This window comes from Alosa sapidissima, chromosome 16 (assembly GCF_018492685.1).
Source record: "Alosa sapidissima isolate fAloSap1 chromosome 16, fAloSap1.pri, whole genome shotgun sequence".
Lineage (NCBI taxonomy): Eukaryota > Metazoa > Chordata > Actinopteri > Clupeiformes > Clupeidae > Alosa > Alosa sapidissima.
The window spans coordinates 21,162,909-21,190,708 of record NC_055972.1 but is presented as its reverse complement, the minus strand read 5'-3'; the positions used below and the strand labels follow the sequence as shown (position 1 = coordinate 21,190,708).

Below are 27,800 nucleotides of genomic sequence, written 5' to 3'. Positions count from 1 at the left end.
TAAGAGGGGTGGTTTACCAACTTTTCCTCAAATTTGCCGTCACAAGTTCTCTTCTGTGAAGCTGCTCTCCCTCTAATATAAAGGATGGCTTAAAAATCTCAGCAGGTAGGTTCAATGTGTGAACCACAAATGGTCACACTGGACGATGGGACACTAGCCTAGGCTACCCCTGATATGGGCATAAAAAAACAAATCAAGAGATTTTCCTGCCTTTCATGAATGTTATAATGTTCAGTTTGAACAGTTGTTCTAGACAACTCTAAACATGTGCTTGTCACTTGTCAAATGTGCTTCCAGTGACTGAGGACACAAACAGGAAATAACTTGACAAACCAATCATATCCAACTTGTTTTCCACACCCTGTCGAATCATCCAATCGCCGAACACACTTTTTAGTGAGCTCACTGTTTTACGTCGGTCAAGCGTAGCTTGTGCTGCTGTTGTAGGTGACTTATCTCCCTCTCTGAATTCAAGGTAGATATGCTGAATGTGTGTGCTGCTAACCAGTGTTAGATACAATTCAGAGGTCACTGTTTTAAATCTTGCAATATTTGACGATCATAGACAGACACAGGTATGTTCGGATGCGTTCAAGACATGTGCTCGTGAATGTGTTTCTTCCGCTTAGCGTATAGACTTTCAGTTATTTTCCTTTGACATATTGCTCGCTAGGTGGTCGGCTAGCATTCTGACATGGAGCAATGTTATTGATAGATAGAATCTGCCCGGCTAGGCTAAACTGCCATAAGTTGTGTATCATAAATGTAAAACGTTTTTTCACTCTTCTTTTTAGTTTGCCTGCCTCTTCAACTCTGCTGTAACTTAGCAAAACACGTTAACGTTAGCCTATAATGTTGCTTTTTTGCAGATGATTTGGAAACATCTAGCTGCTATCGTTGGACTGACCACCTAGTTAACGTTAACGTTATAACTGCCCATCAAACGCAACGGTGCAGAGAAAACGCTTTTGCTTTTGGTTTCACGTTAACGTCAACGTTAGTGGTGGTGGGATAAGAATTGCGGTAGCACTAACGTTAACGTTAACGGTAACGTGTATTACATTAGCTTGTTGGGTGGCTGGCTAGGTCACGATAATGGATAACGTTAACGTTAGTTGTCAAAGGCGCCACATCTAGCCTGATCAGTAGTATATCGGCACTTTCGCTAGTCCTACAATGTCTTGTGTTTGGTGTTTACTGGATTGAGGGTCGCCATCACCTGGCAGCCATAAATTGTTTTTCGTGAGATGAATTCGCTGCGTGACGTGGGATGCCCCATCTGTCAGGCTGTTTTAGTCACGTTGGCTCGCTTTCAGTGTTGCTGCTCAGCGGTTTGTATTTTCACGTTTATTCAGCACATCCTTGCTTTATCACTTCAGTTTAGCCGTGACTCGACTGCATTTTTGTCAAGGGTTAAGGCAGTGTAAGTCACAGGGGATTTCGGGGAAGGGGCGGTTTTCTGAGCTGAAAACTGAGTTTCTTTTTTTTTTACAGTTAGTGAGTCATCCCTTCCCCTTGATTCAGTACTTTGGAATGCGTTTTCACCACACTTTTTCTCTCACAGACATAAAAACATGAAAGTCACTAGTGTGGCCTGGATTGTGAAGACATGGGAGGCACCATTTTCACTTGGACCTAGGCTGTTTTACAGTCTTTCTTGCTTAGCCCACGGTGTCAGTATTACCCCTACAAAATCTAGTGAAACAAAAGCACACTCTTTTTCTTACTGACAGTTGTGTTAGCCCCTGCATACAAGGTCGTGTGTGCAGAGCTATTTCTGTAGGAAGGCTTAGGGGATTTATCTTTTTGTAATTTCCGCTATGAAATGATCCACCTCTGCCAGTATTTAATTCCTTGGGTTAATTTCATGAGTAGCCCTGCTGAGGACACATACATTAAGGATGACCACCAAGTGCTGTTCCAAAATGGCACCACTCAAACTGTTCCAAATGGAATATAATCTTTTAATGCTCACACCTGGAATTCTTTGTTGTTTAGAGTCGAAGGTGAAGATGTCTGGAGATATACCCCTCAATATCAACATCAAGGAGCCCCGCTGGGACCAGGGCACCTTTATGGGCCGGGCCCAGCACTTCTTCATGGTGACGGACCCCAGGAACGTGCTGCTGTCCGGCGCGGTGTTAGAGGATGCACGCGTCACTGTAGAGAACTACAGGTCAGTTTGGGAAAAGAAACTTGTTTAGTGTGCAGCAGCAGAGCCACTGCTGAAAGGGGAACATGTGGTTGTGCAGAACTAACTAATGTAGCTCGGCAATGGATGGAAAGATGGTTTCTACACTAAAGTTATATAGGGAACAGGAACAGGGTACCAGATTGAACAGGAACAGAACCAGGACTTTGCTTTGGAAAGCCATAAGTAGGATAGAAATTGGGTAAAGTTACCCTGGGAAGTTAGAGGTCAGTGATGGATGCAGGACAAATAAACACTTGGAGATGCCAATTGGTTGGCATGGGGGAGGGCCTTATAGTTACCAATGGGTGCTGCTGTTAAGTGGGTGGGTGTTTACAAAATGTGAGTCATTGTTGTTTTGGGGTTTGTGTGTGTGGCTGGTGAGCTGTATAGATTGCCATACATATATAGAATATAGAGTACCATATATATATACATGTAGAGTTACTGTTGGTAAATGGGAGTGGGATGGCTAGATTGATTTTAGGATTGATTGATTGCATTATATTTTTCTAGTCATTGTTAAATGTTCAAAATATGGCTAGAGCAGTAGGCTTTGTCATTCATGACTCTTTCTAAATGTTGATGTATAATTCTTAATTTTAAATGCCAGCTTGCGTGGATGTGTGGGAAGCTGGTACTTTAATTAGCTCCACAGGGGAGCAGCTGTTTCCCTGTACTCTTTGCTCCATAACAGAGGCCGGCTAAGGGAAACATAGTCCAAATTCCTTTTTTCACTTTTGTGATGATTTGCAGTGGGTGAAGAAATACATTGAATAGGAATCATGAAAATTCTGTTAAAAGCTGTTAGATGGTTTGTGCTGTTTTCTAGTGTGTACATTCATTTATTTACATACGGTATGTATAAGTTAATTCATTGACAACCTTGAGCCATTGTCATTTGTCTCAGCGTGTATGGACCATGGACTTTAGATCTGTCAGGAAGACCACTTCAGGTGTGTCTGTGTGTGTGTGTGTGTGTGTGTGTGTGTGTGTGTGTGTGTGCGCGTGCGCGCGCAGACAAGGTATTGTGAGGCCTGGACTGACAGAGGATGAGCTCTGGAGAGCCAAGTACGTCTACGACTCGGCTTTCCACCCCGACACTGGTGAGAAGATGATTCTGGTTGGACGCATGTCTGCCCAGGTGCCCATGAACATGACCATCACTGGCTGCATGCTCACCTTCTACAGGTAAATATCTCGCCTTCTACAGGTGAAAACCCTTTAATCACAACTCCCATGGGTGTGGCATTAAGATTTTAGCGTAAATAATAGTGTGTAAGAAGAATCCTTAAAGACCCTCAAATTCAAGGGAGCGTTCTTAAGCATCTGTGGGCACCAAACAGCAATAATTACTGAAGATGAAATGCCTTGTGTCTTTATTAACCCCAACGTATGGGTAAAAAAACAAAAACAATCACATACCCACATTTATGTTGTCCTGCTTGCAGTCTGATCACTTCTCACCTGCATCCTGAGGTCAAAAGCCATATGGCTGGTTAAACCAGAAAACACGCCAACAGGAAGCCTCTTAAGCTTAATGGTGCACGATGGTCATGGCCCATTGGTCTGACGGCCTCATGCTCTATAGGTCATGGCTGCTTCATTTCAGTCTATTTATGGCAACGTTTTGGACAGTATATCAGACAGACTCTAGTCTGAGTCTGAAATGTAACTTGAGACTGTGGTATTGATCAAGATGTCTAACGAGGAGCCTTTGAGCTTGCTGTTGCCCTTCAAATCCTGTGTGGTATATGGGTTTTTCACAAGCGGGTTGCAGGGCTGCAGGATTTGATAGAAATTCTAGAGGTGTTTTAATCCATTCGTTTTCTGTTTTACTGTCTCCCCTCCCCCTCTTTCTCTTTCCTGTTGAATCATATTATTTCTTCACCTCTCTATCTTCTGTCTGTCTTCTGTCCATCTCCCTGCTTTTTGCCCCACTCCATATTTGTCTCTTCGCTCTGCAGGACAACCCCAGCAGTGGTCTTCTGGCAGTGGGTCAACCAGTCCTTCAACGCCGTGGTCAACTACACCAACCGCAGTGGCGACGTTCCCCTGACAGTGAAGTAGGGCGACTTGCGTCTCTTCCTCCTTTCCTCCTCCTCCTCCTCCTCCTCCTCCTCCTCTACCTCTGTCCTGTGCCGCTGTCCTGAGCTGCAGCTCTCACTCCTGTCCTCTACCATCGTGTGTTGCGGTATAGCCTAAACGCACGTTTCCTTGCTACCTCAGCACGACCTTTGACCTTTAACCCTACTGCACGCTCATCCCGGGTGCTGGTGATGGCTTCCACCACACCCCTGCAGATGACCGTAGATATAAAATGCATGTTCCCTGTTCTGGACTTCAGATCTGAAAAGCTGGCTTGTGGGGGGTGTTCAGCTGAAGCTGTGTACATGAATAGCTGATCATAAATCAGTCCATTTGATATCCCAGTGACTGATGCCAATATGATTTTGCCTGTTGTGCTGCATTGTGAGGCTTTTTTTTTTTAAGTATGACATTTACAGGTAAAATGTATGAAATTAATGGAAAATGTGTCATTTTATGTATAAAATGAGAATGCGTGGCAATTGAATATGGCCTGCTTGAGATCAACAGTGAGTGTGACATGGCATTATCTGTTTCAAAAGCTGCTGAGCTCTTGTATTCTGTGAAAGGCTGGAATGCTGCTCCGCCTGTTAGCTGGCTAGCTAGGCCCAGAGAGGCACTGCAGGACCGCTTGGGGAACCATGTGTAGTATGTGTGGGGTAATTATGAAGCCTGTGAGAAGAATGTGTGGAGTGTTGTGGGATGTGACCATGTGCCCTGTCTCTGGTTCATTCTGCAGTCAGTTGGGTGCAGCCTACGTCAGCGCCACGACTGGAGCAGTCGTCACAGCACTGGGCCTGAAGTCTCTCGCTAAGGTACTGTACGACCTTAAACACACACACACACACACACACACACACACACAGAGAGATGTACAAAGCATGAAGCACAGCCTTTAACATCCATACATGTAGGTACACAACCACATATTAATACACACTCTTGGCCTGATATCTTACTAAGGTACCACGAGCATATAGTCATCCAGAGATGCGCAGCACAAACCACCCTGCTAGGTGTCACATGGTCCACCAAGTAACCTTCTGTGGCAGACACGAGACACACAGTCATAACAAGGCTGGGCTATGAGTGTCTTCTGTGACTCATTCTTTCATGTGGGCACCGTTCCCACATGCTGGCACACACGTCTTGTGAACCAATAGCCGGGCTTCTGTTTCTTGGCCGCTGTTTTATCTGCTAGCTGTGCCCCAAGTCCCCCAGCAGTCAAACTGTGTGACCAAAAGAAAAAAAAAAGCTGGGTAAAATTCATGCTGTTATTTGTCCACAAATTACAAAAGAGAGTTCTAGGGAGGTTAAATTGTGGCTATTGCATTTTTGTAATTTTGTAATTGTCAGTGGCTTTAGAGGAATCATTTTCACACCAATTGATGAATGTGATGGCAGCATAGTATTTTGGTGCCATGTCTGGCCATGTTGGTGCCAAGCACTGCCTATGGTGTTAAATCCTACACTCTTGAGTGAATGCATGGATTAACTTCATTAATCCCCAAAGGGTAAACTACTTTGCTACCATGGACAACACACAGCAACAACACAAAGACAAGTACAGTAGAATGCACAACATATAATAATAAATAAATAGATAATGGCACCAGGCATAGACATGGAGAAAGTGCAATAGCTACTACAACATCACTGATAGGGTGACAAAAGTCTCCAAAAGGATGTGCAAAATGCAATGTACATGCTATGCTATGCCACCCTTGGCAAAGCTCCATATTACTACAGCAATCTGTCGATACAGCAGTACAATTGGCTACAATAATCATTGGATGGTAAAGACCAGTTTTTGCTCTCAGAGCTCTTTGATGAGGCCAATATGCTGTGATTCATCTCTGTGAATGTAGTGTGAAGTCACTCTAAGCACGAGAGGCCTGATCACTTGCTTGTAGTGTGCTTTATCCCGCCGCTATAGACCCTTTCAAGAGTTCCATTATCAGCATCATAGTTGGCCCCACAAGACTTCCGTTTTAACATTCCATATGTTATCTTAATGCAGAGGAAGTAGATTGGGGCCCAAATAGAACGTTCAAGCATTGTTTTTGTTTTTATTGTTGAAAGGGTCTATAAGAAAAGCTGGTTTTATTGCCTACAGATGGCCTGCTATGCACATTGGCCTTTAGATGGGTCAAGCATATTGAACATAATTGTTTGTGTGGTTGTTTAGCTTCAGACACCTGCTAGTGTAACATGTAAGTTTATGCAAAATAAATCCTGTGAAGTGTATGAATGCTCTGCATTGGAATAGCTGAGCCCATGTACAGTAAAGTCTCTTGTGTTAAATAACTAAGTGTTATCTGCAAATGTCTATGTGCCAAATTCCTTGTGGGAAAATCCCCGATATGACATACTTTAGATTATTTTTACAAGGAAGGCTCGAGACTCAAGTTTGTGTAGACAAGAAAAAAAATATGTGTAATAATTGAACTACACAAGTGGACTTGCTTGCTAAATGCCAAAGTGATCTGTCACTGCTAATCTAGCCAGACCTTGATTGATTGCAGTGGACATGATTGCAGTTGACTTGAGTGCCTTGTAGGTTTGAACCCCCATTTCTCTTCTCCTCTCTTCAGCACCTGCCTGCCATCATGAGTCGCTTTGTGCCCTTCGCTGCTGTCGCCGCGGCCAACTGCATCAACATTCCCTTCATGAGACAGAGGTGAGTCATCGCAAATAATCCCCCCTAATGTCACTCCTCCACACACAGCATCTGTGAAGATCATTCATGTCTCCATCATGTCATGCAGTCAGTAATTCAACACAATAATGGTAGTGGTGGTAATGATGATCGTGCAAATGATCAAAATACTAAAATGCTGGTGTGGAAGAATATGTAGGCAGTCATCTGCCTACATCTGGTCATACGTAAAAGAATAATGAAAGGCACTCTAGAACCGAACAGTATAACCGTGCTGGTGGGATGGCATAGTCCTTGAGGTGCATGTACTGTATAAGTAAGTATATATACTCTTTTGATCCCGTGAGGGAAATTTGGTCTCTCCATTTATCCCAATCGGTGAATTAGTGAAACACGCTCAGCACACAGTGAACACACGGTGAGGTGAAGCACACACTAATCCCGACGTAGTGAGCTGCCTGCTACAGCGGCGCTCGGGGAGCAGTGATGGGTTAGGTGCCTTGCTCAAGGGCACTTCAGCCGTGGTCCTACTGGTCGGGGATCGAACCGGCAACCCTTCGGTTACAAGCCCGAAGCCCTAACCAGTAGGCCACGGTGTGACATGCTGTGTGTTCCCACAGGGAGCTGAAGTACGGCATCCCCATCACCGACGAGGAGGGCAACCGGCTGGGCGAATCGACCAAGGCGGCCCAGCAGGCCATCGTGCAGGTGGTCGTGTCCCGGATTGGCATGGCCGTGCCAGCCATGGGTGAGCATGCCGTGCCCGGACAGTGCCCTCAGTTGGTCTCCAGTGTGGGCTGGGCTGTTATTGATGTATATAAGGACTTGGCCTACACCAGGCTTTTCAGTGTGTTGCTTGCAACAGAGGTATTTTAAGGACGCAGTTTTATCAGATTGTATAAGTGGGGCGCAGGGTGGGAGACTTTGGCTGCTCCATGTATCGCAGTCCACCATGCCATGGGGTTACAGAGGGAAACTAACTCTGCTGCTTGTCCTTATGGAATGAAGGTGTCAGAAAGGATGGAGTTTTAAGTATAGTATATATACTTAAGTATAGATACAAAAGAGTATATATACTTAAGTATAGATACAAAAGAGTATATATATATATTCCCCCGTGAGTAATTCGTAACCAGTAGGCCACGGCTGCCCCAAAGTATATTTAACATGGTGAAGGTGACTGATGGGTTGCTTTGTGTGTGTTGTTTTTTTTTTTTTTTTTTTTTTTTTTTTTCTCTCTCTCTCTCTCAGCTATCCCTCCTGTTATTATGAACGCACTGGAGAAGAAAGCCTTCATGAAGGTATTCAAAGACACTCACATACACATAATGACTTAATTCCACATTGTCCCCGGAGCAACTTGGGGTTAAGTGCCTTGCTCAAGGGCACAACAGTGGAAGCCGGGAATTGAACCGACAACTTTCAGGCTACTGCACGCTAGCCCAGCTCCTTAACCACTACACTACCACCGCCCACTACCACCATGGCAAAAGCCTTACATTATCAGCAACAGAAGTAATAGAATAAGCCTAGAAGGCATCACTGTTTTTGCAATGGTGAACATGGCACGTCTATCAGTATTCCTTTAGGTATGAGGTATGCTATCTCTGGAATGTGGATTTAGAGTAGAATGTTGGAGATGCTGTTTACCGTGTCTGTGGGTAGGGAATGGAATACCTGTGAATTCCTCAGGCAGAAAAGTGGATGTTTGTGTCTCTCTTACTTGCTCTCCCACGCTGTTCATCCTTAGTTCCCTGTCTTCAGCATCTCTCATCTCTTCCGTTTGTGTTTCCAGCGGTTCCCTGTGCTCAATGCTCCAGTCCAGGTTGGCTTGGTGGGATTCTGGTGAGTGTATGAGATTGAATGCACAGAGGTCAAGAAATGATACTCTAGCACTCCATATTTAGCTGACACCACTGATGATGATGAAAAATACTATTGAAAATGAAAAATGTATTTCTTGTTTTTCCCACAGTTTGGTGTTTGCTACTCCTCTGTGCTGTGCACTATTCCCCCAGAAGAGGTATGTAAATGTAAATGCACTGTGCCGGAAGTACAATTTTTATATTATTTATACATTTGTTTAACAGGGACAGTGCACAGTAGTACGATATGGTCAATTTGGTATATAGTTGTTTTGATCAGTGTGTCCAGAGGTGTGTGTGTGCATTATTTAGTTTGAATTGTGTGTATCTGTGTCCAAGTGCTGTGTGTCTGACCTCTGTGTGTTTGTGTGTGTGTGTGTGTGTGTGTGTGTGCGCGCGCGCGCGGGTCTTTTGCAGCTCCATGAGTGTGAGCAGCCTAGAGGCGGACGTTCAGGAACGGATACGAAAGAGCAGCCCCCACATCTCTACCGTCTTCTTCAACAAGGGCCTGTAGACACCCCCCACCTCACCCCCCCGTCTCACTCCGTAGAGCACACCGCACCCCCCCCCCCCCCTTCCTCTGCAGACAACTCAAAGGGTCCCATACAAATGTGTTCATACTTTGATATTTTGTACTTCAGTGTTAAGTTACCTCCTCTGGTCCTCAACTCCATACAAGGAAGAAAGATGCCCTACTATGCTGGAAGGATGTCATTAGGTCTGACTCAATGTAGGTTTTTTTTTTTTGTTTGCTTTATGGTTACAGAGATGATGAGTGGGTGTTTTGTGGTTGTAGGATGGGAAAGGTGGATATTTAATTGCTTATAACAATTTATCCATTTCCAGCTAAGCTTTACTTGCTTTATGTATTTATTTTCGTCTTGAGTTTTGCTGTTTTCCTTTAATGTCTATTTATTTAACTCGTATTTATGCTTTCTTTGAGTCTTTGAGTTGCTTCTTTATGTGTTTCACAGTGGTTGGTCAATCCTTTTCTTGGTGATGCAGATCATTACCATTGTGTGTCATCTTGTCCCCTCCTTCTGTTACACATAAAATATATATATATATTTTTTTTTTACTTTTCAAGAAGTATGAACTCGTTGTGTAACTTACAGGTTGTAACTTTTTCGCTTGCTAGCTCGCTCACACACGTACACGCACATACACACACACACACACACACACACACACACACACACACACACACACACACACACACAGCATGCTCTGTCCTGTGCTCACAGAAGTGCTCTTAAACTCCATGTCCTTTACACACACTCAGCAGCAGGTGCTGAATGGCTGTACAAGCCCACCTGTTTCTTCTCTCGTTCAGCGTTTCTTGCCTCTGTTGGGTGTGTGTGTGGGTGGGTGGGTGAGCACAAGTCCCTCCCTTTAGCAAGTATACCCACATCCATTAAAAGCTGGTGAGAACCCACCAGCATCCTCAGGTCAGCCCACGACCAACTAAATGGGTTAGCCCCTGGGCATAATCTGACCCTTAGTGTCCCCTTGACTGTAAACATTAATGGTTTAATTTGTGATGTATAGCAAGTGTGTCTGACAGAGAATGTCTTGACTTGACTATCTAATGATTGTGGAGTGTGGTTACTGAATATTTATGGTGGCTAAATGTTTTATTCGAGTGATTTCGTACTATGTGGTACTTATGATCTGTATTCTCCCTTGCCCCACACCCACTGAATGCACCTCTCTGTAACACTTGACTTTCATTCACAAGCTTAGTTATTGAGTGTGCGTTAGCAGAGCACATCGTGCTGCTAGCACAGTTTCTCTTCAGCGCATCGGCCCTGATGGACACAGGCAATAACACTGTTCCTAGCAGATATTAATAGTATATTAATAACACATTAACAGTAAGGACTAGTTTGTTTAACCAAGAGATGTTGAGATGTGCAGGGTTAAGCAGCCACGCACCGCCAGCCAAACAGATCAAACTGTGCAGTGGTTATGTGATGTGGTTTTATGACGTGGCTATTTAATTGTCATCATCAACTATAGACTATATTTTTAGCTTCACTTAAATGCAAAATCTGTCCTTGTATTTGGTAAGGAAAATAGTTTTCTGAACCTTAGTACTCTATGTTTGTGGTGTACTGTTGAAGAAAAATGTATTGCACTACCTGTTGTATCCATTAGGTGGCGTCAGGCACAGCCATCCTAAACTCCTTTATAGATTTACTTCTGTGTGCAGTGGGTGCTTTGTATGTGTTAGTGCTCTAATATGGTGATGAGGGATTGTTTATCTGCGGATTTGTTTGGGCCTAAACTAGTGCACTCCTAGAAGCTCTTCTGTTGTACGTTTAAAATGCTCTGTTGGCTGTTTTTCTTTTTATGAACCGAAACTGGTGGAACCATTATGCAATGACCTATGATTGATATTTTAAAGAAAGGGCACTACCTGGCCCCATTTGTGCAAACTGTTGTTGGTTGATATGTTACACACAGATATACACAGCATGTTCTTCCGGTTTGTGTGGCCTGCTGTTGGACGGGCTCTGGCTTGTAGACCACATATCTGTGGGAGATGATGAAAATGTGATCCAGAGGACGTCTCGATGTGCAGATCAGTAACATACAGTGCCCAGCTGTTACCATGTATCTCCATCTTATATTTGAGGAAATCAGTTGTCATTTTAAAGGCCGTGGTGGAGGGGTCTTATTGTCCCTGAATTAAGTCTTGCACTAAGACCATGACCTACTACAAGTAGACAAACTGCAGTACATGAGAAGGCTGCTATCTTGTTCAAAAAATGTAATGCAATATCGTTCATGTTTCTGTAATGTATTTAAGAGTGGTGTTTAACATGCTATATCAATATATCTTTCTCATCTTGTTGCACTTGTCTCACACTCACCACTTTGTTTTTTCATCTGCTGTTTTTCATGTAAACGGGCATCTGACATTTTAGAACAAAATCCGCCTTTCAGAAATATGTTGAATATATATATATATATATTGAATGTTCAAGTATAGAGTCCTGAGGCTTTGAGTTTCTGTGCATTTTACAGTTCAAGAGGCCCAGCCAAAGATAATGTATGTGTAACCAATGACAAAAACGTATAGCGGTGACAAACTACGTAAGCACAATGTGTCTTTGGGTGTGAGTTGCTCCAGCTTTAAGTCAGGTGTGGTTGTTAATGCATTAAGCTGCATAAGACAGGATTAAAGTACTCGCGCACATGAATGTCAGCACAACTCCACTCACACGTCAGTCACTTAACGGTGCTCATTCATTTATGTGTTCTGTTTGTTTGCATTTTGTATTCATTTGGAAGACATGTTACATCTTCATGGGATGTATTTACCCTGAACAATGAAATAAAGTGAAGTCATGCACAGACATGAACAAATCTCCCACTACTACTAGAAATCCTGTGTATAATTGTAGCATAGAGAAAAACAATATTGTGGCACACATGACAACACAAATGTAAAACTCAATTTTATCGAAATGGTTTGAATACTACAGAAGTTTATAAATGAACACTAACATAACCAGCGAAATATTACCCCGAGATACACTTGTAACAGCTGTAAAGGATTAGTACAGTTAGTGCCTTTTGTAAGAAGTTTTAGCAGCAAGGGAAAGAATCACGCTTTGTACGGGAGGATTCAGATAAACATGGATTACAGGGCTGGGCTACTTAGCCTGTTATGACAACAAGCATTAGTGCACACACATACACACACTTGAAGTGGTTTATCTCAGTTACCCACCATGGCAGGAGTTGGCAGCAGCATAAAGTTCACGGGCACGGTTCCAAATGGCAATTGGCCTTTATTAATATGGGCAACAAGTCTGTCTGAGTAGACCAAGTCATTGGGTCAATGTTGGGAAGAGCGTTGTGCGCTGTTGGAAATGGATGATATGGGTAAAATATTGTGTGTATTATGTGTTTTTTGTGTCAATATTAAGGATCAAGATTTGAGTGATTTGATTGTCTCGTAATTTTAGTCTTCATAAATGAATGTTTTCATAAATGTAAAAATATAACTTTGGTTTAACAAAAGTTTTAATACATTAATCGTACACTTGTAATAGTATACTTGTGCTCTCCTCATGATGACTTTTACTCTACATGTTGACAACATAAACACACTGACTGTTTTCTTTTCTTTCTCCTGCTGAGACTAGCTGACTAGTGGTACCACTGTTATAGGGCTCTTATGAGTATTAGTACATGAATCACACTGACGTGGGTCAATTGTACTAAAACGTACATGATTAAAGTCTTGCCGGTGCATGGTCCTTATATCCAGTCATCGGACTAATCAGAAAAGAAGCTCTGGGAGGCTGTATTTACTGAGGTCTGTTTTTATTGTTGAGTAGTAGTGTTCACACACACCTGTCACAGACCTGGCAAATGCGGTGGCGCCAGCGTGCTGAGGAGATGTGCCCAGCTGTGTCGGTTCTCAAACCTGCCCCCTCCTGCTGGAGTTTCCAGGCAAGCTATCATTATCACACAGCTGGGCGAGGCCCAACAGCACGCAGCGGCAGCAGCGCAGTCGCACAGGAGTGCAGGTCCAAGGAGGAAACAGCGCATGGTTGCGATTGGCTCATAAAATACAATCAAGTCTACGGGACAGGGAATCATGTGGTCGTGTCACCAATAGCCATTTAAGCCAAAAGGGAAACAGCAATGGGTGACAAACTGCATGACTGACTTCCTTTACTGAACAATACCTTAGTAAGTGCATGTTTCAACATACATGGGCATACATGTACACAGTAGATGACACAGTGGTTCCTTTGGCTTCATAACTTAACACATTTTCTTCATATGGTGTCAACAGGTAGGACTTAAGCATGGAGGTAAACATCATGTGAAGATTAAATAATGTGCATATACTGTGTGTTGTATGCAGTCACATACGTGGATCGCTGAGTGTATATTTTCCCTCCAAAATCAGATAAGAAAACTTTCCTTCATTAAACAGGTCAACTTAACTAAATTTGTTCATCCTAGCTATCTTGTTTTTTGTTCATAAATACTCCTGGGCTCCATACTTTACTCTATTTCTCGACCACAACTTTCTTAGCTGCCTCTAAGACAGAAGCAATGTCGACCTTATCCCCAAACTCCTTCTCCTGGTGTTCCAGAAGTATGCCCTGGGAAAGAGGAACAAAGTAAAACAAAAGCCTCAATCAGTACACACACAAATAAACATCAACAACGCTTGACAATGACAATCATTTCAAATCATCTCCAGCACTTCCTGAGAGCACTTCGGCACTTCTGTTGCAATATTTGCTACTTTGGCTTTGCCTCCTAGCCAGGGTAAAAAACATGGTAATGTGGTAACTGAAAAACCAGAAGGGAGGGTAGCCTGGCTCATACACATCTGAGCTAAATAGATTGCCATTGATAACTCAATATCCCAAATGACAAATCAGAAGACAAAAGCAACACTTAGTAATAGGATCCCTCCAGGCATGGCACTTGGCTAGAACACTGGGGGAAGGATTGCTACTGGCTGAGCTGTAGTTACCTGCTTTCCTGATCCTATGACGTACACTCCACCCAAGATGAAGCCCTCTCCCTTCATGTTGCCCTTGTAACCCGCACTCCAGGCTCGCTTGAAGTTCTGCAACACCCCCAAACGCAACATGCCCATTCCACCCATCCTCCTCGGCTCCTGGCCATAGAACGATTTCTGGGGGAGGAGCGGGGGGGGGGGGGCAGTACACACGGAAGTTAGATGACAACACAAACAAATAAGAGAGCCGACAACAACAAAAACATTAACAAAAACAACAGTGCTTATACTATTCAGATAGATAGATAGATAGATAGATAGGTAGATAGATAGATACTTTATTGATCCCCAGGGGAAATTCAAGGTCTCAGTAGCATACACACAACACACACACATTCACTAACAGCAGATTAGTGTCATTCAAAGTATATAATATAAAAACACAACTAAGCAATAAGGACAGTAGAAGATAAAGAATATACTAAATATACTAAAATACAATTCTCTGTGCATAGTAAGGTAAGGTAAGGTGCTCTGTGTGAGTGAGTGTCACGGTGATAGTGCAATGGTGATAGTGGTCATGGTGATGGTGCAAATGAGTAAGTCCAACAGTGCAACAGTGCAAGAATAAGTCTATATATCTATATATATATATATATATATATCTATATATATATATATATATATATATATATATATATATATATATATATATATATATATATATATATATATATATATATATATATATATATATAACTATTTTAAAGGAGAATTCCGGTGTGATATTGACCTAAAGTGTATTGAAACATGATACCGAGTGTGAACGTATGTCTCATAGCCCATCTCGACTTGTCCCCTGCACTCCAAAATCTGGCGCTAGTTAGCCGATGCTACCAACAACTTTTTCAGTAGTGGTGCTTCGGCATCGGGCTAGCCATGCAAATAAATCACTGTTTTACACCCATTTACGAGGCTCAATGTATCTCCACACTTCATTGGTAGACTTCCTAGGGCCCTGACATTTAAAACGAGACATTGAGAACTTTGAAAAAGCACTGGTAGTTTACTTACAAGACGATTTATACAGACAGTATCTTCACGAAGTTTAACGTTTGCAGCCATCTTGAATTTAGTCACGATAAGTCGAGCAACGAGTAAGAATGAACAGCTATGATAAGGGATCAGATTCCAAAAATAATTCAGTGGAAATGCATGGATTCCAGTTTCTTCCAGTAGCAGCAACTGGAATCCATGCATTTCCACTGAATTATTTTTGGAATCTGATCCCTTATCATAGCTGTTCATTCTTACTCGTTGCTCGACTTATCGTGACTAAATTCAAGATGGCTGCAAACCCTAAACTTCGTGAAGATACTGTCTGTATAAATCGTCTTGTAAGTAAACTACCAGTGCTTTTTCAAAGTTCTCAATGTCTCGTTTTAAATGTCAGGGCCCTCGGAAGTCTACCAATGAAGTGTGGAGATACATTGAGCCTCGTAAATGGGTGTAAAACAGTGATTTATTTGCATGGCTAGCCCGATGCCGAAGCACCACTATTGAAAAAGATGTTGGTAGCATCGGCTAACTAGCGCCAGATTTTGGAGTGCAGGGGACAAGCCGAGATGGGCTATGAGACATACGTTCACACTCGGTATCATGTTTCGATACACTTTAGGTCAATATCACACCGGAATTCTCCTTTAAGAAAAGGTAGAAGTGTGGCCACAGTTCGGCTGTGGCATGGAGGGAGGGGTTATGCATACTGTGAGGCAGAAAGACAGTGGTAAGGCACAGTGGTACAGTGAGGCAGAAAGACAGTGGTAAAAAGTGGCTAGTGGACAGACAGTATCCAAACATGGAGGGGGTGAAGAGGCAGACAGACTATGCAGAGAAGTCTATCTCTCCTCTTCCATTAAGTGAAGCATTGAACAGTTCAATGGCCCTGGGGACAAATGACTTCCTCAGTCTGTCTGTTGTGCAAGGCAGTGAGCGAAGTCTCCAGCTGATCAGGCTCTTCTGCTTAACAATAGTGCTGTGGAGTGGGTGACACTCATTGTCCAAGATGTTGATCAGTTTGTTCAGGGTCCTTTTGTCAGATATTGAAGTGATGCACTCCAGTTCAGCTCCCACTACAGAGCCAGCTTTCCTTACCAGCCTGTCAATTCACCCAGCATCCTTCTTCTTTGTGCTTCCTCCCCAGCATACCACTGCATAGAAGAGGACGCTGGCAACAACAGACTGGTAGAACATCCTGAGGAGCTTGCTGCACACATTGTAGGACCGCAGCCTCCTCAGGAAGTACAGCCTGCTCTGCCCTTTGTAGAGTGTATCAGTGTTGGCTGACCAGTCCAGTTTATTGTCCAGGTGGAGACCCAGATACTTGTAGGTGCTTACCACCTCCACATTGACCCCATCAATGGGGACTGGTAGCAGAGTGGGCTTAGACCTGCGGAAATCCACCACCATCTCCTTTGTCTTTGAAGTGTTGAGTTGAAGATGAGTTTGCACCATTGCACAAAGTCCTCCACCAGGCTCCTGTACTCCTCCTGCCCATTCCTGATACACCCCACAATTACAGTATCATCAGAAAACTTCTGCATGTGGCATGACTCGGTGTTGTAGCAGAAGTCAGATGTGTACAGGGTGAACAGGACTGGAGAGAGCACAGGTAATCTGTAATCCAGGTTACCAGGTCAGGTAATCCAGGTCTCCCAGTCTGAGGGGTTGGATGGTGTTAAAAGCACTTGAGAAATCAAAGAATATGATTCTCACAGCACTTTTCCCCTTGTCTAGGTGGGAATGTGTCCTGTGTAGAAGATAAGTGATGGCATTGTCCACGCACACTTTCTCCTGGTATGCAAACTGTAACGGGTCTAGTGCATGGCGTACCTGGGGTCTGAGCATACCTAAGACCAGTCGCTCCATTGTTTTCATCACATGTGATGTAAGAGCGACAGGTCTGTAGTCATTAAGCTCACTAGGGTGTGGCTTCTTAGGGACAGGGGTGAGACATGATGTCTTCCACAGTGTTGGAACTTGTCCAACGCGTAGGCTCAAATTGAAGATGTGCTTCAGTGGCTCCCCCAGTTCAGCAGCCCAGGCCTTGAGTAGCCTTGGACACAGTCTGTCAGGCCCTGCTGCTTTATTGATGCGCAGTTTTTTTAGTTGGGCTCTCACTTGATCTGTTGTGATGATGGGGGGTGTAAGGGGAGGGGGTGCATCTGGGATCTGTGTGTCTGATGGCTGTTGACTGAGGTCGTTGTCACCTCATTGTTCGTGATCGCCATGTGGGGGAGGGGTGCAATATCCAGTGATGGTGGGGGTACGATAGCCTGTGATGATGGAGGTGAGTGTTGCACTGGTATTGAGGGGGTATGGGGGTGGGGGCTGGGGGATGACCACCTCCTTAATGTCCCTATCAAGGCTGCCAGAGTCGTGGACGCCTCAACAGGCACAGGCAAGGAGGCGTCAGGCGGGGGCAGGGTGTGAGGTGATGGTGGCTTAGGTTGTTGGGTGTCACCGGGATGCAGAGCTGGAGAGACTGGGAGGCTGGGAGGTGGGGGTAGGGCAGGCACGCAAACAAGAGCCGTGTCTGTGTCAGCTGGGGGTAGTGGACAGACCACCGCCATTGGAGCTGGAGCAGGGCAGTCAAACCTGTTGTAGAAGTGGTTCAACTGGTTCGCCCTGTCCAGATCCCCCTCCACAGAGCTGCTGCTCTTCTTTAGGCCAGTGATAGTCTTCATGCCGTCCCATGCCTCCTTCATGTTGTTTTCCTGCAACTTCTGTTCCACCTTCCTTCTGTAGTCCTCCTTAGCCTCCTTCAGCTTGACTTTGACTTCCCCTTTCACGCGCCTCAACTCTGCCATGTCCCCCTCTCTGAAAGCCATCTTTTTCCTGTTAAGAAGGGTCTTGACATTGCTGGTTATCCAAGGCTTGTTGTTGGGAAAGCAGCGTACAGTTCTGGTGGGAACAACAATGTCCATACAGAAGTTCAGGTAGTCAGTTGTGCACTGTGTGACCTCCTCTAAGTCCTCTCCATTCTGTAACACACTCCAGTCAGTGCACTCGAAGCAGTCTCTCAGAGCCTCATCCGCTTCAGGTGTCCACTTTCTGAAGGTGCGTGTAGCCTCTGTACTTTGGGCTTGTACATTGGCTGGAGATGAATGAGGTTGTGGTCTGACTTTCCCAGTGGGGGAAGGGGGTTTGCACTGTATGCATCCCTCACGTTTGCATACATGAGGTCTATTGTCCTGTTTTTCCTTGTAGGGCAGTCAACAAACTGGTAGAAATTTGTGAGTGTGGAATCCAGTGTTATGTGATTGAAGTCGCCAGAGATCACAAAAAAGGCATCAGTGTGTAATATGTCCGTATGCATAGGATAGAATAAAAACACTCCTCAAAGTGTGTAATCCAAAAAGTTGCGAAGTAAAAAGTAAACAAAAGACGTAGAAACAAACACAAAGACACGGAGCTACTGAGCAGGCTGCCACTCTTGTCGGCGCCGGAACCAAACTTAATTCAGTAGACACATGAGCTGTGTTCGAAACGCTCGCACTCACTCACTCACTCACTCACTCACTCACTCACTCACTCACTCACTCACTCACTCACTCACTCACTCACTCACTCACTCACTCACTCACTCACTCACTCTTTAGTGTTTGCTACAGTATGTGGCTGATTCACTACATAGTGTCCGAGTGAACATTTTGAACACAGCTACTGTATACTGTACTCTGTGACTTCTCTTCCTTCCCTTTTCCTCAAAACTGATCTCTAGACTTCACTTTTCCTTTTCTTTTCCTCCTCTACTGCATAGTTTATACCACTGGCTCTCTTTGGACTCTTTTTGTTGTAAAAGGAGCTACATGAATGTAAACAATCATTATTTTTTTTGCTATGACTATACAATTTAATTTCAGGTCAGGCATGAAATAGAAAGTTCTGCAACATGCAATGGACTCGTATACCTTCTCATCCAGAAAGATGTCCCCAGCGAAGTGCGGTCTGAAGTCCTGGATCTCTGTGTCGATGTTCTCCTTCACAACGGCATAGAGAGGGACCCCGAGCTCCTCAAGCTGGGGCTTCAGAGAGGACAGCTCAGAGGCCTCCTAGCACACACACGCACACGTGCGCACACACACACACACACACACACACACACACACACACAGATCAGCTTATACTTAGGTTATACTTAGGCCAATGACAAGTACATACACAACCATGTCTAGAAAGATAAATTCATACTCATAGCTGATGAAAGTTAAGCATAAACCAATAAAGAGGCAGAGGCCTAAAGAGGGATATTAATGGAGAGATCACATAAAAACTGTAATCACTGTACCTCTCTGCACAAAAATCATCCAGGTCGTCGAACAGCCATAACCACCGCACCAGACTTCTCCCACAGAGTTTTAGCCTTGAAGCTTGGAGAGTCTGACAGAGACAACACTTCCCAATTAGACAAGACAGTGTGGAGAGACAATGTAATGTTTCCAATGAGTAATGCTTTCAAAAAGTTTATCCCCCAAAAACACGACATTCAATGTAATTATACTAGGCCAGGCCTAAATTCTGCATGAAAGAAGCTGTCTGATCAGATGGAAGGTGCTACAAGAACAGACTAAAGATGACCTGATAGCCTTTCTGAATTCTCGACATGGAGAAATGACATGTATTTGGGCAGGTCACTCCAATGACTCAGAGCTGACGGATAAGATCTCCTGTGTCTGTTTCTTAACAACAACAAAGCATGTGTTTACATCTCTACTGCAGCAACTGTGTGAGACAATGCAGGCCGTCTGAGTGACAGCTCCAGGGGCTTTCATTACCATCTGTGGTGCTCTTCAGATCGGCATCCTCCAGGTACTCCAGAGAAGCCATCGGAGTGTTGGCCACCAGAAGGTCAGTGTTGGCGAGGATGATTCCGATAACGGCTGCACCTATTGCTCCCAATCCAACCGTCCACACACCCATAGCAAGCTGAGCCTCCTCCAGGCCAGCAGGTAAAGCTGTATAGCACAGGTATGAGCAGAGAAAAGAGAGTCAAAAAATTGAGAATACAAATAAATGCCACAGCTACTCTCAGTTTCATGATGTTCTGTTAAACAGGCACGCAGATGCAGACTCTACCGCCTCCAAAGTGCTCTGGGTGTAAGCAGGGTTTGAGTGTGTGTTATTTTTCCGAGGGTCGAAACAGGCTTTGTACAGCTCTTCATGCTGGTCAATGGAGAAACACACAGACCCTGATGCAAGCAAGCACTCTGATTACTATCAAACACATGCAGCAGAAGCAACACCACGCAAACACGAGTCTCCTAAACGCCTTACAACAAAAAAAGCCTGCACTTCGTCTACACCAGCACATGTGTGTCACTATCAAGCCCAGTCCATGAAAACATAAACAAACAAAATCCATGTGAGGGTTTAAAGTACCTCTTCCTGAGTCATGGACTGGGCATTTATTGCTCTGGCCGTCTCGGGTTGCATTCAGCTCCCCGCAGGTGCACCCTGGAGGAGTTGCACGCAGCCTTGCAGACGAGGAGAAGGCCCGCAGCCCCCGAGCGCTGACCCCATCTCCAAACGCTCTCGGCCCAAGGTAGAGAAAGCGTCCTGGGACTTCCACCGGCCAGCCAGCTGGCAAAAGCCTCTTTATAGGCACCTGGACAACCTCCTGATCTGGCTTCTTCTGTGGAACGCCGAGGAGCTTGGCGAGGCTTTGAAGCGCAGGAGCAGCAGGCCTACGCATTATTATTGGAGAGGGCAGAGCCAACTCTGATGCCGACTTGGTGGTCATTTTAGAGGCGCTCTGCACAACCACAGGACCGCCATGGAGGATGTGGATTCTTCTAGTCCACCAGGGCCCTGGGCGCTTGGACAGTACTGGTATGAGGGACATAGTGAGAGATGCCACAGAGGGGTTGGGGGGATTACCCCACCTCTTTGAAAACTGAAATGTGTGTGTGTACCCTCAGCCCGTTCTGAAAAGAAGAGGAGAGAAAACTACCCTGAGTTGTGGTGCTCTGGGCTAACACTGCCACTGATGCAGGAACGGTCATAAAGATCACATCTTTCTTAGCAGAAGCAACACACACAAACGTGGTAGAAATAAAGTTGTCCTCAAGGGACATTACAAAAGGTTATCTGGGGCTCTCTAGGAGTGAATGCCCTGTAACGCATGAGATCTTAAAAAAATACTCCTCAAACTGCAGTTTTCACTTTCAGGTTCCTTCTTGATTTCCTCCCCCTCGGATCGAACACTACACTCTACACTACACTTAGTGTCAGGGTACATGTTCAACCTATAGGCATGCTCACAGATTAGCATAAGCTTTACCAAATGGTTTAAACATACAGTGCATACTGTGTGTTGTATAATACAATGTATAGAGAGACTAGAGTATGTTGAGTACATGTGCAGGATGTAAAAGTCTGTGGAAACTGGAAAGGACAATTTAGATATCATTAGCTTCACCGTCACACTATTAAGATACCAGTCCCACAAATAATCTTCAGCACAACCTACAACTAACACCAATACTGCACTTTTAAAATGAAAGACCACCATTTAAAACGACGAAAGCAATTGATTGGTCACAACAAATTCCCCTTTGTCCACTTGCAGGCTTACATAACTGCTAGATTGAATCCCTTCCAAGAGGAGCAGTCCAAGCCATGCACGAGGGACAGTGAGACAAAGCCATAGCGTTATTTATTTTGGAATTATAGTCTATTCTTCATCATCTTTATATTCTATTCGTGTCATTTGATTTCTCTAACCACTGACAACGACATTTCTTAATTGTGTTTTTGTTTCACACCCACTCTCAACTGTAAACTGCCGTAACCGAAAGTTACCAGTCATTCTGACAGACGCAGCCTGTGTGACCAGTTTTAATCGCTCTGGTATTTCTAAACCACGATACTGTCAAATCCCTAGTGACAAACTAGGATAAACCCTTCTACACAATTAGGATCGGTCAGCACCATAGACTATATATATATATACAGTCTATGATCAGCACCAGCACAAACTGCGTAAACCCGAGTAAAATAACACTGGCCAAAGCCATCGCAATGACGTTTGAAAGATAACGTTATCGGTACATCATCATTAGGGATAACAAAAGTCCTCAGTTCGGTCTGCATGCATGACATCAGCATAACGCAAATGTTTTCGTTGCCCTGACATAGAACATCTGATAAAAGAGAAACATGATATTCATAAATGTCCTGCTTTGTAGACATGACCCCTAGGTATGCACACAAACAGAAATGTTGCTACGTTCGTGTTAGCCTACAGTATTTTTTCGTAAACATCTCCTAACGTTGACGTTAGCTGATGACAAATATGCTACCTACCCATTCTACAACATAAACAACACCGTGATGCGACAGTAACGTGCAGTGATATGGTTAACGAATTAACCGAATAATATTTACTATATTTAAATATAATATCATTGTCACTCACAGTTCTCCTTTAGCGACTGAAAGCTTCAAGTTCCCTGTACGTCTTTCCTAAGTAGTTCAAAGTCTGAATAATCGAGCAGCGCCACAGGAGAAATAATCGAAACAGAGATAGAATGAATGCATAGCAATGGTGGCTGATGTTGGTGACAGGTGTTTTTGCAGTCATCGATTCGTACGCCTAGTCAAACTAAACAATTGATGTGTAGGCCTACACACACAGCATGTTTAAATTAAAAAGTTAATACATTTAAAATAGTTTGTTGTAATTATAGGCTAATCCAGTTGAAATGTAGGCTAATGTAATTTCATGTTAAATGCATTCAAATGTTACCTTTTGTGCCTTCATTCAAGATACTTTAACTGTGAGACAGTTCACTGTCAAATTTATTAAGTGGTCAGCATTACACTTGAATATACACAAAACAATTAATACATTGTCTAAAAAATAGAATCAAGTGGCCACTGCTGCTAATGAAAGACTGCTTGTATGAGCATCAAACCTGGCTGCTCTTTAGAGTTTAAACACAGGCTTTCATAGATACATTCAGACTTTCTTTAGCACCAGCGGGGTACTTGAAATAGACCTCAGACTTGTATACTTCACTAGAATGTCGTAGTCTACAAATATGACCTTTGTTTGTGTGTAGCAGCCATGTTCTAGTTAATATACATTCAGAAGTTATTAGGCCTACACCTAGCCTACACAAAACAATGTTTTTATGTTAGCTCTACTGGACACACAAAAAGTGTGGCATAATCTATTTCACAGTCTCCTTAATCTTGCGTGCTGTTTGGAGGACAGCCAGCAGGTTGACTTTGTCTCCAAACTCCTTCTCACGATGTTCCAAGAGAATACCCTGCAAAGGAAAAGAAAATGTAGCTTAAGATCCTCATGAAGACAGATCTATTCACTTATATTCAAACACACACTGACATGCATTCTATTTACGTATTTGGCTGACTCAAGTTCAAGTCAAGTCAAGGTCAATGCAACTGCCCCACTGTACCAGATGGTCACTGTAAGGCTACATCCACATCCATTAGCATCTTCTAAGTGTGCACCTGTTTTTCTGGTCCAATTACATAGACCCCACCCAGAATGAAGCCTTCTCCCTTAAGGTTTCCAGAAAAGCATTTTCTGTAGGCCCGATGACAATTCCTCCACACCCCAATACGAAGGAGACCCCAGAATCCCATGTGGCGCAGGACAGGGCCATAGAAGGTTTTCTGTTCAAAGGAGAGTGCTGCATTAGATCAATTTGTAGATGGAACATTTCATCCACAAAAAAAATGTGTTATTAACAAATGTGTGTCTGTCTGTTTTCAGGTGAAAAAATAGTTTGAGCAAATAGAAGCAATTAAGTATTAGAAGAGGAGAGACCTCGCCATAATACGAAAAGTTCTACAGAGCTTTTGTACTATGTATGCAACTTGTAAGACGTATCTCCAAGAGAGTGACAAGCTATACAATCAAATACAATACGAGCATTTAGCAAGGTCATCATTAGCCTATTAAAAGCTAAAGTAGTTTGTGTTTTATCACTAAATTATTCATATATGTGATGGGATCTGGGAAAACCCATCACACGGTGAGATAAAAAAAAAAAATCCTTGATTACTGCTCCATTTCAACCCTCTCTGGTTAAATTTCACCAACTTAAGATTCTGATACCATCTTTGCAATATCCTGGATACCGTCCCGAATAGCAACATCCTGGATATGGTATCAGAATATTAACTTGGTGAAATTTCACCACGCGATGACTTTTCAGATCATCACATATGCACACTGGAGAGGAGAGGGACTTTAAATCACCGTCACATCCACAAACACGTCCCCAGCAAAAAAGGCTTTGAAATCCTGTATCTCGGTTTTAATGTTCTCTTTCACCACCGCATACAGGGGGACACCCAGCTTGTCCAGCTGGAGCTTCAGAGAGGACAGCTCAGAGGCCTCCTGCAGGATGACAAACAAGCCACGAGATCACATCTAGGCCAAAGCACAGGTCAAAGGTCATCTCCTTCTTTAAAGCTCTTAAAGGAGGCACATGAAAAGATAATGAATAAGTGCTAAATGCTTCTTTAAATCTTCTTCTCAGTTCCCAAAAATGCACTGTACAAGTGTTTTTTTTCTTTGTGAAAAGTGCTTCAAGTTATTCAGTCTTTAACCTACATAGAAAAAATATCCAGAGAAGATAATTTAAGAATAATATCCTTAGAATACTGCACCTCTCTGCACAAAAATCATCCTGGTCGCCGGACTGCCATGATCACAGCCCCAGAGTTCTCCCACAGACTTTTCCCCTTCACAATCTTCTCATCTGATATTGTAACTGAATGAATAGGCAATGATAAAATTACTTAATTATCAGAAAAGTACCATACGTTACAGCAAGGATATATTCTATCTAGACTATAAGGAAATATATATAGAAATATACCTCCTGTTGTCCTGATGTCTGCATCTTCCAGAACCTCTAACCTGGCCCACGCAGGCTTTTTGACTAACAGATCTGTGAGGGCTCGTACAATCCCAGCCAAAAAGAGACCAAGTGCTATCAGCCCCTGGGAGAGTAAGCCCATGGTTGAGACCTCCCCTGCGATCACACACTTAGCTGAAACAATGGGAGGCCTAGGTCAGATACACACGTTTGGGCTGCTTTAGAGAACAACATACAACATAACATGCAGGACAGTGTCATGAAAGTCACAAAAAAAAATCTCAGGTTTACGGATTAAACCAGTTATATAACCTCTTGCTGTCATAATTGTCTTGAAGAATACTCAAACTACCAGAGCATTGATGGATAACAGCATGTCCCCATTGCTCAGTGGATCTGAATTCTTATTTGGCAGTTTTCTGGAAGCAGTAATTGCATGAAACAAAACGTAACAAACGTTTCGGGACTAGCCCATCATTTCAGTTTCAAGTTGAAAGTTGATTTTTTTCACCACTTTTAATATATTTTTGATATCATCCAGCCCCTGCGTGTGGTCTCGTCTTTTTTTTCCACACATTGACTGAACTTTATTTTGAAATTACGCCCCGGGCAAAACATCTTCAATGAATGTGAATGTGTAGACTAAAGGCGCAGACGCCACTTCTACTCACATGACGCAACAGTATTGGTATTATACATATTTCTAAATACATTAGTGGATGCTTAAAAAGTGAATGTGTAAATATCCATACAGAGTGTACTGTAGGATTTTACACTGTGTGGTATTTTCAGCTTGATAATAATACTGCCCAGATGGTCTGTCATTCTGGTATTGTGAATGAGTTGCCGGGACTGACAAGAAAACTTTGTTCAACATCCATTTTCCCTGTACTGCCTGGTTGAACGGTTCGTTAGTCGGAATGAATTCATTGGTGGGATGACTTCTTTCTGATCAACGGTCTTTTGTCATGAAGAGGCTCTATGCTGTAGCAAAATCTTTTCACAAAAATGAGAAAAAACATCAAACTTTCTCTCTAACATTTTGGCTAGAATAGGAAAACATATGAGAGAGATTGGTACTCACCAGTGTGTGGTCCCTCAGGCACTAATACGATGAGGAATCATTCTTCTGTTTTCATCCAAACACAAAGCTCTTTATATTCCTTCTGGCCAATCATATTGCAGGCTCTGCACTCAAGAATTCACCAGGATCACATATTCTATAGTGCGTCTGTTTGACAAATCATTACAGCACCATATAAATCCTCCAAGACCTATAGATATTTTGCTGTAATACTACGTAAAGAAAATCTGTTCATGAAATACACATGTTTGTTTCTTAAAATGCTATTTTCACTTTGTTTAATCTTAATCTCCCTCTTACAAAGGAATCGGTTGCTGCATGCTATTTCAGGTATGCAAGTAGAAGGCTTTAGTCAGCTTAGCAGTTAGATAATATTCATAATTAATATCAGCTGTTGAGCATGAATGGTTAAAATAAAGATCTCCATAATGCCTGAAATGTAAGTAATGTCTACATAAGTGTTTGCTTGTTTGTGTGTTTAGGGAACGTCTCTGTGAATGAATGAATGAACGAATGAATGAATGAATGAATGAATGAATGAATGAATGAAACCTTTATTCCCCCGAGGGTAATTTGTTTTGCATGCAAGGGAGCCACATTAAGCACAGACAACAATAAACAACAATAAAACCACACCAAAGATTCAACAACAATGAAGACGCAGAGGATACAGAAAACAGGACATAAACAACAATAACACAGCAATGGTGGTGCCATGCAATCATCAGTCCAATAGCTAAGATGAATCAATAAAGAATTAATAATAATAAATAAATAATGAATAAGTTTAGTCAGAGTTTTTTTTGTTCCGGATTTTATTTATTTTATTATTTTCTTCAGTGAATTTCCGTCAACGATTTCCAGGACACTGAAAGACCAAGCTGCATGAAACTTGGTGGGCATGTAGCCCCACAAGGATGACACAGAACCCTTGTTGTTCGTTTTGATCGATTGCCCACCTGCTGCACCGGGCCCCCCGAAAGAAGGGTAGACCGAACACAGTTTTCTGTGAATATCTCGAGAACCATAGGGCCTAGGATGATTACGTTTTTTTTCATATGTTGGTCTCAAGGGGCCATGTCAACCCATCCCATATCCACTTATTTGAGGTACAATATAGCGCCAGCTAGTTACAAAAAACAAGGCATTGTAATCGCAGGTATCTTTGGATGACAGCTTAAAAACTGCAAGAAATGTGAAGTGTAGGATCATTATGAAACCCTCTGAATGCATGAAGTTTCATGGAATTCATAGGGGCCATATCAGCACACGCACACATGCAGGGGCGCTGCTAGAAAATGTGGGCCCTACAGTATGACAGAAAATAATTCTGCCCCCCCCCCCCCATCGTACTGTTCATTGTGAGTGTGTAATGGGGGGGGTATGTGTGTGTGTGCCTGCGTGTGTGTTTTTATGTGTGTGTGTGCATATGCCTGCATGTCTACTGCAGTGTGCGTGCCTGTGTGTGTGTATGCGTGTGAGTCTGTGCATGTG

At 43.2% G+C, this 27,800-nt stretch overlaps 2 protein-coding genes and 1 pseudogene across 6 annotated transcripts; 1 reads left to right on the top strand and 2 right to left on the bottom strand.

Moving 5' to 3' along the window:
* Positions 1-385: 385 nt before the first annotated feature.
* sfxn3 (sideroflexin 3) lies at positions 386-25,164 on the top strand. 3 transcript variants are annotated; one of them, XM_042066728.1, is made up of 11 exons: positions 386-475; positions 1,999-2,176; positions 3,212-3,382; positions 4,159-4,257; positions 5,019-5,094; positions 6,874-6,959; positions 7,559-7,686; positions 8,190-8,239; positions 8,734-8,783; positions 8,914-8,961; positions 9,221-12,185. In XM_042066728.1, exons 2-11 carry the CDS (start codon positions 2,013-2,015, stop codon positions 9,315-9,317), a joined length of 969 nt encoding a protein of 322 aa, XP_041922662.1. In that variant the 5' UTR covers positions 386-475; positions 1,999-2,012; the 3' UTR covers positions 9,318-12,185. The 3 variants fall into 3 exon arrangements, with proteins under 3 accessions (XP_041922662.1, XP_041922663.1, XP_041922660.1); XM_042066726.1 differs by having other exon boundaries at positions 431-575; XM_042066729.1 differs by lacking the exons at positions 8,734-8,783; positions 8,914-8,961; positions 9,221-12,185 and adding an exon at positions 25,154-25,164 and having other exon boundaries at positions 430-575; positions 8,190-8,284.
* On the bottom strand, positions 13,125-22,920 carry LOC121685876 (peroxiredoxin-like 2A). 3 transcript variants are annotated; one of them, XM_042066722.1, is made up of 7 exons: positions 22,783-22,880; positions 20,745-21,289; positions 20,141-20,320; positions 19,654-19,778; positions 19,277-19,417; positions 14,316-14,480; positions 13,125-13,935 (listed from the first exon to the last, which is right to left on the bottom strand). In XM_042066722.1, exons 2-7 carry the CDS (start codon positions 21,205-21,207, stop codon positions 13,840-13,842), a joined length of 1,170 nt encoding a protein of 389 aa, XP_041922656.1. In that variant the 5' UTR covers positions 21,208-21,289; positions 22,783-22,880; the 3' UTR covers positions 13,125-13,839. The 3 variants fall into 3 exon arrangements, with proteins under 3 accessions (XP_041922656.1, XP_041922657.1, XP_041922658.1); XM_042066723.1 differs by having other exon boundaries at positions 19,654-19,745; positions 22,783-22,878; XM_042066724.1 differs by lacking the exon at positions 20,745-21,289 and having other exon boundaries at positions 19,654-19,745; positions 22,783-22,920.
* On the bottom strand, positions 23,143-26,396 carry LOC121685882 (annotated as a pseudogene).
* Between the last annotated feature and the right edge of the window lie 1,404 nt (positions 26,397-27,800).

Coding starts and splice junctions, on each gene's coding strand:
- sfxn3 (XM_042066728.1), top strand. CDS start 2,013: ATGTCTGGAGATATACCCCTCAATATCAACATCAAGGAGCCCCGCTGG. Junction 3,383..4,158: donor TGCATGCTCACCTTCTACAG/GTAAATATCTCG, acceptor TTCGCTCTGCAG/GACAACCCCAGCAGTGGTCT. Junction 6,960..7,558: donor ATTCCCTTCATGAGACAGAG/GTGAGTCATCGC, acceptor GTGTTCCCACAG/GGAGCTGAAGTACGGCATCC.